The sequence below is a fragment of the Perca fluviatilis genome, chromosome 13, assembly GCF_010015445.1.
Source record: "Perca fluviatilis chromosome 13, GENO_Pfluv_1.0, whole genome shotgun sequence".
Taxonomy (NCBI): Eukaryota; Metazoa; Chordata; class Actinopteri; order Perciformes; family Percidae; genus Perca; species Perca fluviatilis.
The window spans coordinates 5,736,491-5,751,177 of NC_053124.1; the positions used below are offsets into that span (position 1 = coordinate 5,736,491).

The 14,687-nt window shown below is 43.9% G+C and overlaps 1 protein-coding gene across 1 annotated transcript in view; it reads left to right on the forward strand.

Annotated features, from left to right (window-relative positions):
• abcf1 (ATP-binding cassette, sub-family F (GCN20), member 1) overlaps positions 1-14,687 on the forward strand; it is a 21,382-nt gene continuing 6,695 nt past the window's right edge. The window contains exons 1-17 of the mRNA XM_039820861.1: positions 1-203; positions 1,562-1,611; positions 1,710-1,787; positions 5,689-5,812; positions 5,901-5,935; positions 6,835-6,924; positions 8,203-8,259; positions 8,355-8,435; positions 9,375-9,470; positions 9,627-9,749; positions 10,004-10,104; positions 10,561-10,646; positions 11,293-11,432; positions 11,948-12,096; positions 12,186-12,269; positions 12,773-12,897; positions 13,765-13,877. Of these exons, the coding sequence (XP_039676795.1) occupies positions 140-203; positions 1,562-1,611; positions 1,710-1,787; positions 5,689-5,812; positions 5,901-5,935; positions 6,835-6,924; positions 8,203-8,259; positions 8,355-8,435; positions 9,375-9,470; positions 9,627-9,749; positions 10,004-10,104; positions 10,561-10,646; positions 11,293-11,432; positions 11,948-12,096; positions 12,186-12,269; positions 12,773-12,897; positions 13,765-13,877 (1,596 nt within the window). The 5' untranslated portion in view covers positions 1-139. The remainder of the gene's footprint in view (positions 204-1,561; positions 1,612-1,709; positions 1,788-5,688; positions 5,813-5,900; positions 5,936-6,834; positions 6,925-8,202; positions 8,260-8,354; positions 8,436-9,374; positions 9,471-9,626; positions 9,750-10,003; positions 10,105-10,560; positions 10,647-11,292; positions 11,433-11,947; positions 12,097-12,185; positions 12,270-12,772; positions 12,898-13,764; positions 13,878-14,687) is intronic.

Genomic DNA, 14,687 nt, shown 5'->3' on the forward strand with positions numbered 1-14,687 from the left:
CCAGACGAAGCAGAATGACACTTTGTTGACCCGGCATGTTGGGCCGCACATGGAGCTGCATGACGTGTGTGGCTGATCAATCTTACGGGACATCGTTTTAGCTCCGTTATTTTCATAAAGTCGAAGTCAAAGTAAGAAAATGCCCAAGAAAACGAAAGGAGACGCAGAGTGGGTGGGCGATGAAGTGGCCCCGGCATCTGGTGGTGAGATGACGCTAACGCTTTACGTTAGTGACAAGCTAGCCAGCAGGCTAGCTAAGTAGCCTTAGAGCTAGCTAATGTTAATCAAGCAGTAGCTAATGTTAATGCCAAACTTCATTGAAAAATCTTCAGTTTTTACTCTAACCTTCCTATTGTTAACGGCGTATGCCTGGTAATAAACTACTTTAGCTGTCTCATGAATCTTTAACATCTTAGGATCAATTCGGATGTTAAGACGAATGATCTAGCTAGAGACAACAATTGTAATAGAACCCCAACTTTTACAACTGAAATCAATTGCACGTTAGCTAGCTAGCTAGATAACGTTAACGTTATGTCAGAAACGCTAACAATATCGGTAAGGTTAAATGGCCAAAGTGGCATGAAGAGGCGAACAGGGCTGAAACTATCAGCGTCTAACGTTAATCTAAACTAGCTAGACACATGTTAGATGGATGTTAGCGTTGTAACGTTATGCGACAGGTTTAGCCAAAGAATGGGAAATGTAGCTAAAGTTATCGACAAACAAGATCATTAATTGCTAGCTGTATTTGTGTTGGGTTTGGTGTAACATATACTCCGGGCTCATTTGCCCAGCAAATGTTAATATGCCAGCATTCACCAATGTAATAGTAATACATGCATATACATAAACATATATATTTTAAGTGATAAACACACTAAAATGGAATAGAGACCATTCACAATGACTTCAACAAAGCACATTTGAGCTAACGTTAGCATGATGGTCTGTCCATTCATGGAAGTGATGGATATATCTAACGTTGCTATCCGCAGTGACATGTGAAATAGTGTGGCACTTTAGTCTGTTTGACAGTCAAATCACATACTATTTGACTCTAGCCATTACTTGATATTTTCTGTAACCGTATTAAGCAGATAAAGTGCTAAAGAAATGAAACAATGACTGTGAGCCTAAAGTGCTGACTGTGAGGTTCAGTCTGTTTGAGGGGGAACCGTGTTAACGTTAGCTGGAAACGGTAAAGTAGTTAGATGTTAAACAGCTTCAGTCCCATTTGTTGTTTGAAAATGTTAGTGAGTGCAAACACTTAAGTCTATTGATTGCTATTAATTTCATGTATTAAACAGATGTTAAACGTTAAGGTTTTTATTTAAGTTTATTTTAACTTACAAGTCCAATTCCGTTCTGTCCCCTGTTGAGAGACTTTTTTGGGCTAGAAGTTTTTTACGGATGTGAATTCCCTCAAAGAGTCAGCACTTAACATCATAGTCATTGTTTGATTCCAGACCCAGTTTGCAGAGCACACACCTGACCTCTGACAGTCTGTGTCCTATCATCTCTGACAACGCCCCACTGATTTAATGACATTTTCTTCCAGGAGAAAAAACGGTGAAAAAGGGGAAGAAAGATAAAAAGGGGAAAAAGAGTGTGAGTACTCATTTGTATTGCATTGTACTTTTGAAGTATTGAAATGCTTAAAAAACGGTTGGGTAATCTCTGAGATATGTGTGGATGTTTTTCTCCAGTTCTTTGAGGAGCTCACCACAGATACCAAACCTGAGAAGGGAGATGACGAGGCTGTCAAAGACACACAAGGAAAACAGGTAATCTTCCTCCCTAGTCAGATGACTGCTAGTACACTATTAACAGCAACCTGCTGGCTAACGTAGCGTCGGAGGCTTCCAGCATGCAAGAGGTCTAGGTCTGTAGCAACATCCCCAGTCTGATCTCTGATCTGCTTGACTAATATGAGCCCAGTGTATATTTCAGACATGTACTGCACTCTACATGGAAGTGTGCTGGCAGTTTTTCGGTCCGCCCATAGATGCCCTGAGCCAACCTAAGGATCGGTGTCACCACTGATCTGGACCCATTTTAAATTTGCTATTGCTCTCCTGGCTGCTCTGCCACACACATGTCACGGCTGCTGCCCTCTATGAGGAGCTAGAGGTCCCTTCCTGGCAAATCATCCTGGATTTAAAAAAACAGTTTTTCCCCACTGTAATAAGAACCTTAACAATTCTCACACACCCTGACAGATGTACTACACCAAAAACATTTAGGGCCCTATTTTAACGATCTAAGCGCATGGCGTGAAGCGCATTGTCGCAGGTGTGTTTAGGGCATGTTCAAATCCACTTTTGCTAGTTTGACAGGGGAAAAAGGGTCTGTGCGCTGGGTGCGTGGTTCAAAAGGGTTGTACTTAGTGTCTTCAATAATTCATAAGTGTGTTTTGGGCATAACATGCAATAAACCAATCTGTGTCATCTCCCATTCCCTTTAAAAGCCAGGCGTGTTTGGACCTTGCCGCATTGCTATTATGATGGCGGATTTGCACCGTAATAGTATTTGTAATCTTTTGCATGTTTGTGTGCTGCTGCGCTTCCCTGTCTGTGTGTGTAACAAGCATAGCTGTGCATAAGCCTAGACACATTTTACCAATTTGCTGTTAAAGTACCCATATTATGAAAAAAACACTTTTTCTGGGATTTGGGGTGTTCTTTTGTGTCTCTGGTGCTTCCACACACATACAAACTTTGAAAAAAATCCATCCATGCTGTTTTGAGGGAGATACAGGTTTCTGAATGTGTCCTGCCTTCAGTCTCCTAGTGAGCTGTTCAAAATCGGCCTCGGACTGTGACATCACAGTTCGAAATGAGCTGGCTAACCACAACCGTTAGCTCGTAGCGTTAGCCGGCTAACACTAGCATGCTACGTCGTTCTCAATAGCAAAGCACTGCTACAACACACACAAGTTCACCATAATCTACAAAAGAACTACTTACATGTGCGCCCTCATTTAGAAGTCTGTAACTGACCAAAGTTGAAGAAACGGCTTTCTTTTACTGTCTCTAGAGTTAGCTAGCTGACATGCTCTACATCTGAGCTACTGTGCGAGTGCAATCAAAGATAGTACAGAAGAAGAAGATGAAAAGAGGTCTCACTCTGTAGCTAAAACAGAAACCAGGTGAAAAGAGGATCTGCAGCAGTGAGAGAAAGCTGTGCAGTACAACAACAATATGGTGTTTTTTGAAAATTAAACCATGTAAACCTATTCTGGTACAACCTTAAAATACAGTTATGAACCTGAAAATGAGCATAATATGGGCGCTTTAAAATAACAATGAAATGCTGTTGACTGTAGACCAGGTTTTTGTTGGTCAATGGCGCGATCACTTCCCGCTGCCTCCAGATAGCAATACGCCCAGAATGCACCTGAACACACCTCCCTGTAAGACCATGGGCGCAAAGATGTGCACAGGTGCATTTGCTATTTAAACGACACGGGCACTGGTCGGGAAATTGACAACTGCGTCGGTCTTAAACTAACAAAGACACTTGCGTCGGGCTTTGCGCTGTGCCGGGTGCGAGATAGGGCCCCACGTATCAATTGTCTGTGTTGGACAAGCCGTTCTTTGTGAAAGGCATGTTTTGGCCTTCTGTGTGTGGAAGGCTCTGAGCCAGAAGAGGCCACCTGGGGTCAGGATTAGGCATGTTACCCAGGACAGGGAAGAGGGGTGGAGAGGTGGTTACCTCCGCTGATGATTCACTGCAGCATGTTTCCTGACAAACAACGGCCCATGGCTCTCTTCGTTTTCAATTAGCGCCATGTTTGAAGGTTGTGATGTTGCTCGAGGAGGAGTAACGGCCCAGTTTCACACATACACACACGCCGCTACTAGTGATGTCACCATGCCAGAAACATAGGAGTTCATACCACTGCCAGGGAAATTCTACGATTGTCGATACCCAATATGGTACCACAGTCAAAAACAAAACAACAAATGTTATGTAATCCTTTACAATTTGTAGTGGAGGGGGCGCAGGAGAGCGAGATTTCCTTTTTAATCTGGAGAAAAGGTCAGTGTTCTGGAGCCCCAGCCCGCTGCTCTGAAGCCTGACATCGGCACACAGCCAGCGTACGCTAACCTCTTCATGAGTTTACCTGAAACTGCCAGACAGCATGCATGTTCAGTCTGTTTCTCTTTGCTGTTGTTGTTTTCACATAGAACCGGCGTGGCATGGGGGTACTTTCCATAAGATCATCTCTCAATGCAAATCAAACCAGCTATTAGGCTAACTGAACTAAAACCATGCCAATCTCTAGGTATGGTGAAGGGTATGTGATGATGTGGGCTATTTATTCCAAAGGCCAAGGGAACTTTATCAGGATGCATAGTATCCTGGATCCATGAAATAACTGGCCTTTAAAAATAAAGATCTGCCTGCCTCTATGGGAATTTAACATAGGGGTGTACTTACTTATGCCCCCTGTATTTTAAGGAAGAACATTTATTTATTTACGATAAATTATTCATTCACAAAGAAAATGGTGTCCTTACAGGTTGGATTTTTCCTAATTTGTTTAAATTAAGGCATTAAGATCAATTTCCAAAAGGTGGTTTGTTATTCCTCTTTTTAATCAACTTCAGCATGGGTATGTAAACTTATGAGCACAACTGTATAGGCTATAATTCATTAATAAAACATGCATCCAGAAAAAAGGGCACTTTCTCTCGAGGAGGAAAAAGGGCAGGTGCTCAAGCCCATTTTGATGTTTATGTGTGCACATGTCTGGACACACACATACACACACACACACACACACACACACACACACAAACACAGACCGATATGCACACACTCACACAGCCCTTCTATCTCCACTCTGGTATTACTGGACCGGTTGTAATAGAACAGAGCCCAGTTGAGTGTATGAAGTGTGGAGCTGAGCCCTGGTTCCTCCACTCTACACACTCTGCTGTGATTGGTCCCCCGTCAGGCTGCTCTCTGTGTAACAGCCAGCTCCACAGCGCAGTATTTTGCTGCAAAATTAGAGCGTGTGCTTTTGAGAGTGTATGTACTGTACACACCGGAGCAGTGACGCTGAGGTCTGGACACCCAGATTGGCAACATAATGTTAACCAGATTTGCTAAGCTCTGACGCTCACAGCTTTATTTGTACAGCACATTTCAGCAACAAGGCAATTCAAAGTGTTTTACATAAAACATTAAAGAGCAGATAAAACCAATTAAAAACATTCATTTAAAGAGAATATAAAAACAGCTAAAATAGAGTAATACAGGCATGAAATGCAAGAATACAAGTGACGGTGCAGTGTAAGAAATGAACAATTACTTAAAAAAGGAAGCATCAACCAGAAAGGTCTTGATTTAAAAGAAGTGAGAGTTGCGGCAGACCTGCAGGTTTCTGAGAGTTGGTTCCAGATATGTGGAGCATAGAAACTGAATGCTGCTTCTCTGTGTTTAGTTGTGACTCTGGGGACAGAAAGCAGAGCTGACCCCCGAGCCCCTGAGAGGTCTGGAGGGTTCATTCTGCAGCAGCAGATCAGAAATAAACTGTTCAGTGCTTTGGAAACCAACAGTAGGATAAACAATGAGCAGTTTACAAAGCGTTAAGCCAGCAGCTCGCTGCATTTCTGATCAACAAATGTCAATGTCAGCTTTGAAATGTGAGATTGAATTTGAAGCTGTTCTTTTCAGCCTCAGAAAAAGAAGAAAGACCGTCGGAAAGGCAAAGGTGGAGATGTGGATGATGATGATGAGGATGTCATGCTGAAGCTGAAGAAGCTCTCAGTGCAGGCTAGTGACGAGGAAGATGAGGCAGGTAGGATATGTCGTTACTTCTCCTAGAAATGCAACCCTTCTTTTTATCTTGTTTGTACAGTCGTTGTAATGTTGTTTCTTTTCCACAGTCATGGCCCCCAAGAAAGGAAACAAGAAGACTAAGGTTAGTATCAGTCTACATGGCCCGCTGTGCTCACTCTCACATGTTGCAGTGTAAAGGCCAGTTCCTATGCAACCGGTAGGAATCGGACCGGATTAGAACGCAAATTTCGGTTCCTCTTTTCGGTTCCACTTAATGTGTCGACTGAAATATTTTCCCTCGGTCGCTCCAAAACGGACATAAAATATCACAATTTCTCTGTAGTCTACCGTTAGCTAGCTACCGTAAATGTAGGCTACTTTTAAAATGCCATATTTTCCCTCTGGGCTCACCAAAACTGACGTAAAAGCATATTAACCATTCAATGCACGTGATCGCTAGTAAACCTATTACATGATGTCATTTTTCAGTTTTTCAAGAATCTGTTTAGGAATCGGGATCATTTTAAAAGTACCGGTTCGGAATCGGAAAAATCCAAACGATACCCAACCCTACGTTACACACCGGGGGCGTGACGAATTAGCGAAGCGAAAGTGCCAAAATAATTTGCCTTGAATAAAGTTTTTGATATTCGTATCAGCCCATCTACCATGTCGGTGGGACAGCTGCTGAAGAGAGAGAGAGAAAGTGACGGAGACGCAGTGTGAGCGGACGAGAGAGAGCAGAGGAGAGTTAACATTTGTCAGTGAAGATGTCGAGCGATTGTACGGCGGCTAGAGTCTGCAGCCTAAGCACAAATAAATGCTGCTCCTCAAAACTGTTGTGAAAGCTCCGAAAAATCAACCTTGTTTCGGAAAAAAAACGAGGTCGCTTTATCGGTGTGTAATAGTCGCGCTCTGTGCGAAAGTGCTCGTGACAAAAACAACTGTTTGAAAAAAATATATTGACGTGCAAATTAATGGCACGAAAACCCCCCTCCTCGTTGTGTAAAAAGACCTTAAAGCAGCTGTGGTCTCCTTCAGGGGGGAAACATCTTTGCTGCTCTCAGCCAGGGCCAGAGTGATGAGGATGAGGAAGATGACTTGGATGAAGACGATAAACCAGCAGAAAAGGTACAGTGCTGTTTTTCTCATGGCTTGAAATTACCCCCAAACAAATGCAGCACGAGTCTGTGTGGTGTTCACTGATCTCATCTCTGGATATTGCACTTCTCAGAGTTGAAATGATGCTACCTTTTGGCTGGAGCGGACTATTTTAGTTGTTTTGGAGGGGTGGGAGGTTGGCACACATTTCCTTAAGGGCCCTTAGTGTGGAAGACTTAAAGTGCCGACATGGAAATAAATCAAAGAAATAAAGTGAAATGCAGTAGACATTGTTATATGTATTTCCTTTTCGCATGTTGATGGAAACGCGTTTGTCAAATAAATAAAGATGTAGCTCTAGTATCATGCAGCCCTAGCTTTAGCTTAGCCCTTAGCCCTCCATCTTCCATCTTCAGACCCAAGGTTTTCAGTGAAAAAATAACTTGAAACTAGATCCTGAAATTAGCACCATTATGTACTGAATCGAGAATCAATTTTGAATTGGGAATCGTGACAGAAGAATCAGAATCAAGAGATGCCAGAAGATTTACACCACTACCGAAGCGGTTCCATAAAGGTTAATTCAAGCTCACTCAATCAGACTCGTTCAAGCAGTCAAGATAAGTGAAAGTCGACTGTCGATTAAATGCTGCTACCCTCGCTAGTCGGCACCAGTAATACTAGTCTGTTAAGCTTATTAAAATAATTTTATGAACAGGGTTATTTCTGCATAGAGAAGAGGTTTTAGCCTGCGCCAAAGGAAAATCACCAGTGCCAAAACGTCTTTGACTTCCAGCAGAGAACTCCCCTCTCCATCATCCACGGTGCTATTTTATATGTGCGGCTGGCGCTGATAAGCCCGCTGCTGCATCGTATGACTGGACGTGAGTGCTCCGCTGTGAAGCTAGCGCTAACCCGTTTTCCACCAGGCGCATCTGTGCTGCGTTCCGGCTGTGCCGCGGTTTTTGATCTGTCCTCCACCACGTGCCATACCACACCGTCTCAGAAGCTGAGCTGCTTGCCTGGCGCACATCTTTAGCGAAGAGCCACTTCACGGGATGTGCCGTGACACAGGTGGTGAAATATCAAGCATGGACTTAAATGGCTGCGATTGCCTGCGGAGGTCGCAGTGCCTCCGGAACGCAGAGCCAGACGCGCCTGGTGGAAAATAGGGCTTAGGGGATCTCAGTTTGACCGTGCAGAGTGAGGCTGCACCGGACTCTCCCGTGTGTTGATCTTGCTCTGGACACCTTTTTTAATTGCATGCATTTGTAATGTCTGAGTTTTTAACTGGGCTAACCTCTTTAGTCACCAGAACATGATAAAGACGAGAAGCCTAAGAAGGGGAAGAAAGAGCAGCACAAGGCAAGTAATGAGCATTGATGTTAGCTCACTTCTTTATCATTTTGATGTCATTTTCAGCACGGTAACCCAAGTGTGATTGAACTTTATCCATGTAGAAAGGCAAAGCTGCGGAACGAGCACGCAGCGAGGATGAAGATGAGGAGGAGGAGGAGAGCGATGGCGGTGACATGATGAAGGTATGTCTGTCTTCCCGCAGCTGTCGGTTCTCCCCCTTTGCACTGGATCAGAGTGCTAACCTTTCTCCTGTCTGGCTGTTATCATTAGAGTGCTAACGTTTCTCCTGTCTGGCTGTAACCGTCAGTGTGCTAACGTTTCTCCTGTCTGGCTGTAACCGTCAGTGTGCTAACGTTTCTCCTGTCTGGCTGTTATCATTAGAGTGCTAATGTTTCTCCTTTCTGGCTGTTACCATCAGAGTGCTAACGTTTCTCCTGTCTGGCTGTTATCATTAGAGTGCTAATGTTTCTCCTTTCTGGCTGTTACCGTCAGTGTGCTAACGTTTCTCCTGTCTGGCTGTTACCATCAGAGTGCTAACGTTTCTCCTGTCTGGCTGTTACCATCAGAGTGCTAACGTTTCTCCTGTCTGGCTGTTACCATCATAGTGCTAACGTTTCTCCTGTCTGGCTGTTACCGTCAGTGTGCTAACGTTTCTCCTGTCTGGCTGTTACCGTCAGTGTGCTAACGTTTCTCCTGTCTGGCTGTTACCATCAGAGTGCTAACGTTTCTCCTGTCTGGCTGTTACCATCAGAGTGCTAACGTTTCTCCTGTCTGGCTGTTACCATCAGAGTGCTAACGTTTCTCCTGTCTGGCTGTTACCATCATAGTGCTAACGTTTCTCCTGTCTGGCTGTTACCATCAGAGTGCTAACGTTTCTCCTGTCTGGCTGTTACCATCAGAGTGCTAACGTTTCTCCTGTCTGGCTGTTACCATCATAGTGCTAACGTTTCTCCTGTCTGGCTGTTACCATCAGAGTGCTAACGTTTCTCCTGTCTGGCTGTTACCATCAGAGTGCTAACGTTTCTCCTGTCTGGCTGTTACCATCAGAGTGCTAACGTTTCTCCTGTCTGGCTGTTACCATCAGAGTGCTAACGTTTCTCCTGTCTGGCTGTTACCATCAGAGTGCAGAGGATGTGATAGCAGATCAGGCCAAGCAGCAGGAAGACGACCCGTATGCTAACCTCACCAAAAAGGAGAAGAAGAAGAAAAAGAAACGGGTAATTACGATGTCATTAAATGTGCTGTTACGATGCACTCGTTATATACACCACGTGAAAACAGTTGTGTAATGCAGTGGTAAACAGCTGCACTCCCTCTCAGGGATTTTTAGGGATGCACAGCTAGCGATGTTGTGTTGTGTGTCTGTGTTCCAGATGGAGTATGAGCGTCAGGTGGCCAGTGTTCGTGCTCAGGATGCCTTGGAGGGAGATTTCTCTATTTCCCAGGCGGAGATGTCCTCCAGACAGGCCATGCTGGAGAACGCCTCTGATATCAAGGTTCTCTACTTCCATCATGTTCTGTTCTCATTATAACCTCATTATAAGAATATTGTGTCAAAGCTCTTAAGATGCTTTTAACAATGAAAGCCTTTGGAAAAAGCTGCATGCGGTGCAGTACTATGTACTGAAGGTGTGTTCTGTGGCCTGTAGCTGGAGAGGTTTAGCATGTGTTCTGTTAGTGACTGTGTGTGTGTGTGTGTGTGTGTGTGTGTGTGTGTGTGTGTGTGTGTGTGTGTGTGTGTGTTGTGTAGCTGGAGAGGTTCAGCATATCTGCTCACGGCAAGGAGCTGTTCGTCAATGCTGACCTTCTGGTCGTAGCAGGAAGAAGATATGGTTTAGTTGGACCAAATGGGTAAATATCTTTTAGATTTTTTCCTTTACCTGACTGAATACTTGATGATCAGGTGTTGGGTTGGATATGTAACCATCAGAACAGGGTTGGGATTAGTTTAGAGGACCAACGTCGTGAAGATGCTCTCTGACGTACCTCTGTAGTGAATTTGCAGCCATAATCCCGCTAAAGGCCAACATAGCCAATTTGTCTCTCTTTCTCTTCATTCTTCTCCTCCTCAGCACCTTCTCATTAAATGTTACGGCTGCCATTACACAAACAAAATAATAATAACAATGATAAAACATCTATTTAAAACAAAGTTTGCATCAGCCCTGTATGCAGTACTATACTCATGGAAATTGACATGAACCTGTGTTTTACTGCATGGAATCGACCTGTAATGTGAAGTGTGCAGGCTTCCTGCTGCTGTCGTTGTCTCTGTTCACTGTCCACTTGTCTCTGTCTCGCCCTCAGCAAAGGAAAGACCACGCTACTGAAACACATCGCCAACAGAGCTCTCAGCATCCCCCCCAACATCGACGTGCTGCTCTGTGAACAAGGTGAGGGACCCCTCTCTCTGTCCCTCTGTCTGTCGCTGTCTCTCTCCCTATGATTTTGTCCCTCTGTCTGCCTCTGTCCCTCTGTGTCTCTCCCTGTTTCTGTCCCTCTGTCTGTCTTTGTCCCTCTCTCTCCCTCTGTCTGTTCTCTCCCTCTGTTTTTGTCCCTCTGTCTCTGTCTCTTTGTTTCTGTCCCTCTTTCTGTCTCTGTCCATCTGTCTGTCTCTATCCCTCTGTCTCTGTTCTGTCAATTCAATTCAATTTGCTTTATTGGCATGAACAGAGAAAACATGTTGTTGTCAAAGCGGTTTACAGAAAATGCATATATAGTACATCTCACATATTAAGTACATACAGTAGGTGTCACATGGATTCTATACTGCACTGATCGTTATACAACACATTACAAAACAATTACATAACACAATATAATACTTAACCGTTTTGTACAATAAAATTACTGTACGATACTAAACCAGTCTTTAATGTTGGGATCTTATAGTGGTGAGTCCCTCAGGTTGTGGCAGGCAGATACATATTGAGCTTCCAGTGGCGCTGCTGTCCCTTCTGCTGTCTCTCTGCCCCTTTGTCTCTGTCCCACAGTCTGTGTGGTCTCTGACTGTGTCCTGTTGTCCTGTGTGTGTCCCAGAGGTGGTAGCAGACGAGACCCCGGCGGTGCAGGCGGTGCTGAAGGCAGACACGAGGCGTCTGAAGCTTCTGGAGGAGGAGAGACAGCTGCAGGCTCTGCTGGAGAAGGGAGAGGACAGCGTGGCTGAGAGGCTGGACAAGGTCAGAGACGGCCTGTCCCTGTGTCTAACACACACCGTCGCACATATGTATTCATTGAAGCTCTGTTAGCATTCTCCTAGTCTATATCGCCAATGTTTCATTTATTGGATAGTCCCGGTGCCGTCGTAGGTTCCTTTTGTTTTTCCTACATTTTCGGCCGGATGTCCGTTACCTTCCTCTTCCTTTGTGTTGGCGTTCTAAACTCCGGTGGATTTGTGAGGACTATGGTTAACTGCTCCTCAGATCTCTGCAGGGTGAATCCAGATAGCTAGCTAGACTATGTATCCAATCTGAGTTTTCTGTTGCACGACTAAAACTACTTTTGAACGTACACACGTTCCACCAAAACAAGTTCCTTTCCGAGGCTATTTTGCAGAGACACCGTTGCTCTGTCCGGTGCTTAGCGCCGCCCAAGACCATTGCGATTGGTTTAAAGAAATGCCAATAAACCAGAGCAGGTTTTTCTCCCATACATGATTGGGTCATTGTTAAAGTAGCGGTGTGCTGCTCCACAGGTGTATGAGGAGCTGCGGATCATTGGAGCTGCAGCAGCCGAGGCCAAGGCCCGGAGGATCCTGGCCGGTCTGTCCTTCACCCCCGAGATGCAGAACCGAGCCACCAAGAGGTTCTCTGGAGGCTGGAGGATGAGAGTGTCCCTGGCCAGGTACTCAGTCACAAACATGATGTATGGAAGGTGTCCAACAGGAGCTGTTGGAAGGTGTTTCCCCTCACTGTGACTGTGTGTGTCCACAGAGCCCTGTTCATGGAACCCACTCTCCTGATGCTGGACGAGCCCACCAACCACCTGGACCTCAACGCCGTCATCTGGCTCAACAAGTACGCAGCGGCTTTTTATTCCCATGTTTCCCTCAATCTTACCAGCGAGTATCTGATAATTGTAGTTTTATGTTAAGTATTAAGAATAGGAAGGGCTGTTACTGCTGCTGGTCTGTGACTGAGACTGCGGAGACAACGAGGCTGTGCATGTCCTGGCAGTGGGACACTCGGTGAGCCTGAAGGGCTGTGTCCTGGTTTCTGCCAGCTGCTTGGCTTCAGTTAGTGCAGGGGTTCTAACTGGCCGCGTTATATTGCTGCAGCAGAACCATGCAGCAATATGAATAAATGCTGCATGGTTCTGCCACATGGACCAGTCTGTGAAAGGACTGGCAGGGAAACGTGAAGCAGACGATGAAGCCACACCAAACACCACAACTACCAAACAAAGACACGAGAGTACAGAATGGTGACCACAGGTCATCTCAGGAGCCCACTGCTGACTCATGTTTCTACTGCTTTCTTTTATTATATTGAAGTTGTGTGCTTGTAAACTCTTTCCACAGCTACCTTCAAGGCTGGAAGAAGACTCTGCTCATAGTGTCCCACGACCAGAGTTTCCTTGACGAAGTGTGTACAGATATCATCCACTTAGACAACCAGAAACTCTACTATTACAGAGGCAACTACTGTAAGTATCAGGATACAAGACATAACCCCCCAATAACAACATCCTTCTCACTCCTTTAGCTTTTTCAGTTTAGGTTGATAGAGTTAGTTTCAGTGTGTAGAGCAACAGGACATGTTGCACTTTACCGTTTTACCGCACTGCACCATTTAGAGAAAGTCATGTTGGGATTTCCAATACTGCCATTTTCATATAATGGTATCATGAGTCTACTTTCTCAATTAATAAGAAAAATGGGTAACACTTTACTTGAAGGTATCTACATAAGAGTGACATGACGCTGTCATGAACACATGATACTGTCATGAACCCTAACCAAAGCCTAACTTGTCATGACAAAAACCGAGTGACACTTACTAAAAGAAGCGTTATGTCATAAACGTTTGACTTGTTTATAATGTTTATGACACGTTCATAACCGTGTCATGTCACTCCTATGTAGATACCTTCAAGTAAAGTGTAACCGGAAAATGCACCAGATTTGATATGTGTATCCCTCAACATACTAAGTTAAACGAGCATAAAAAAAATCTAAACAAAAATTGTGCAATACTTTTTAAAAATAACTTAATATTTTACCAAATTAAATGACAAAAAGCAATCTTTTCAAAATAGACATTTTTGCTTTGCTCAACAGTACAATGGAACAATAAATAATAAAAATACAAATTCTCATTAAGGTAATACATTTTGTATGCCCTTATAAACAATGACATTTAAGATGGTTAGTGTTCTGGTTAGACAGAGTAAGACATAGAGCGCGCGCACACACACACACACACACACACACACACACACACACACACACACACACAGCTGAAAAGTGGAACTGCTGCTTGACTTTGCTCAGTGTTTGTGCTTTTCTTTCAGTGACCTTTAAGAAGATGTACGTGCAGAAGCAGAAAGAGCTGCAGAAACAGTACGACAAGCAGGAGAAGAAGCTCAAAGACCTGAAGGCTGGGGGCAAGTCCACCAAGCAGGCTGTGAGTACAGTGTTTCCCACAGGTGGAGAATTTCCTTGGGTTGGTGGGTGGCGAAGGATGTGACAGCCCAGCGTGTGAGGGCCAGGTTCAGTAATAAACTAGTCAAACAAAAGTTTATGAACGGTTTATTGAAAACAATGACTAGGCAACGTAACATTAACAGATCATTTTGAAATAAATAATTATTGAGTAATATTAAAGATATCAGACTAAAAGATGATACAGCTACAGATGGAGTGTATAGCCATGATGTGCTTTGTCAATTAAATCTGGTTGGTTTGTCAAATGTTACTGTTCAGCAGATGAAATACCTGATTACCCAGAGCCCAAATGAGCTATAACTTAATAACCGTAATACTAGGATCCATACAGAAAGTTACATGTTATTAAAAATCTCAACACTGTCTCCTCCTCATTCCTGTTAAATCATATAAGACTAAGGCTATCTAAAGTTAATTTTTGTTTGTTAGTTAGATCATTGTTTTCAAGTGTTTTTAATACGTGTTTTTGGGGATCCTAAACACAGTTTTGTAGGCTACTATACATGTCCTGTTGCATTCTTTAAAATCTCATCTGAAGATTTCTGTCATTCAAACAACTCTGAGTTGTAGGGGTGGGAATCACCAGAGGCCTCACGATACGATATCATCCCGATACTTATGCCACGATACGATATTATTGCGATTTTAAACATATTGCAATATTTTGCGATATATTGCAATGTATTACCTTTTTTCCAACTTCAGATCTACGTCTACGGCGTGGTCTTTAAAACATTAGCAAACCAAACCTCTTTCTAGCACGTGTGTT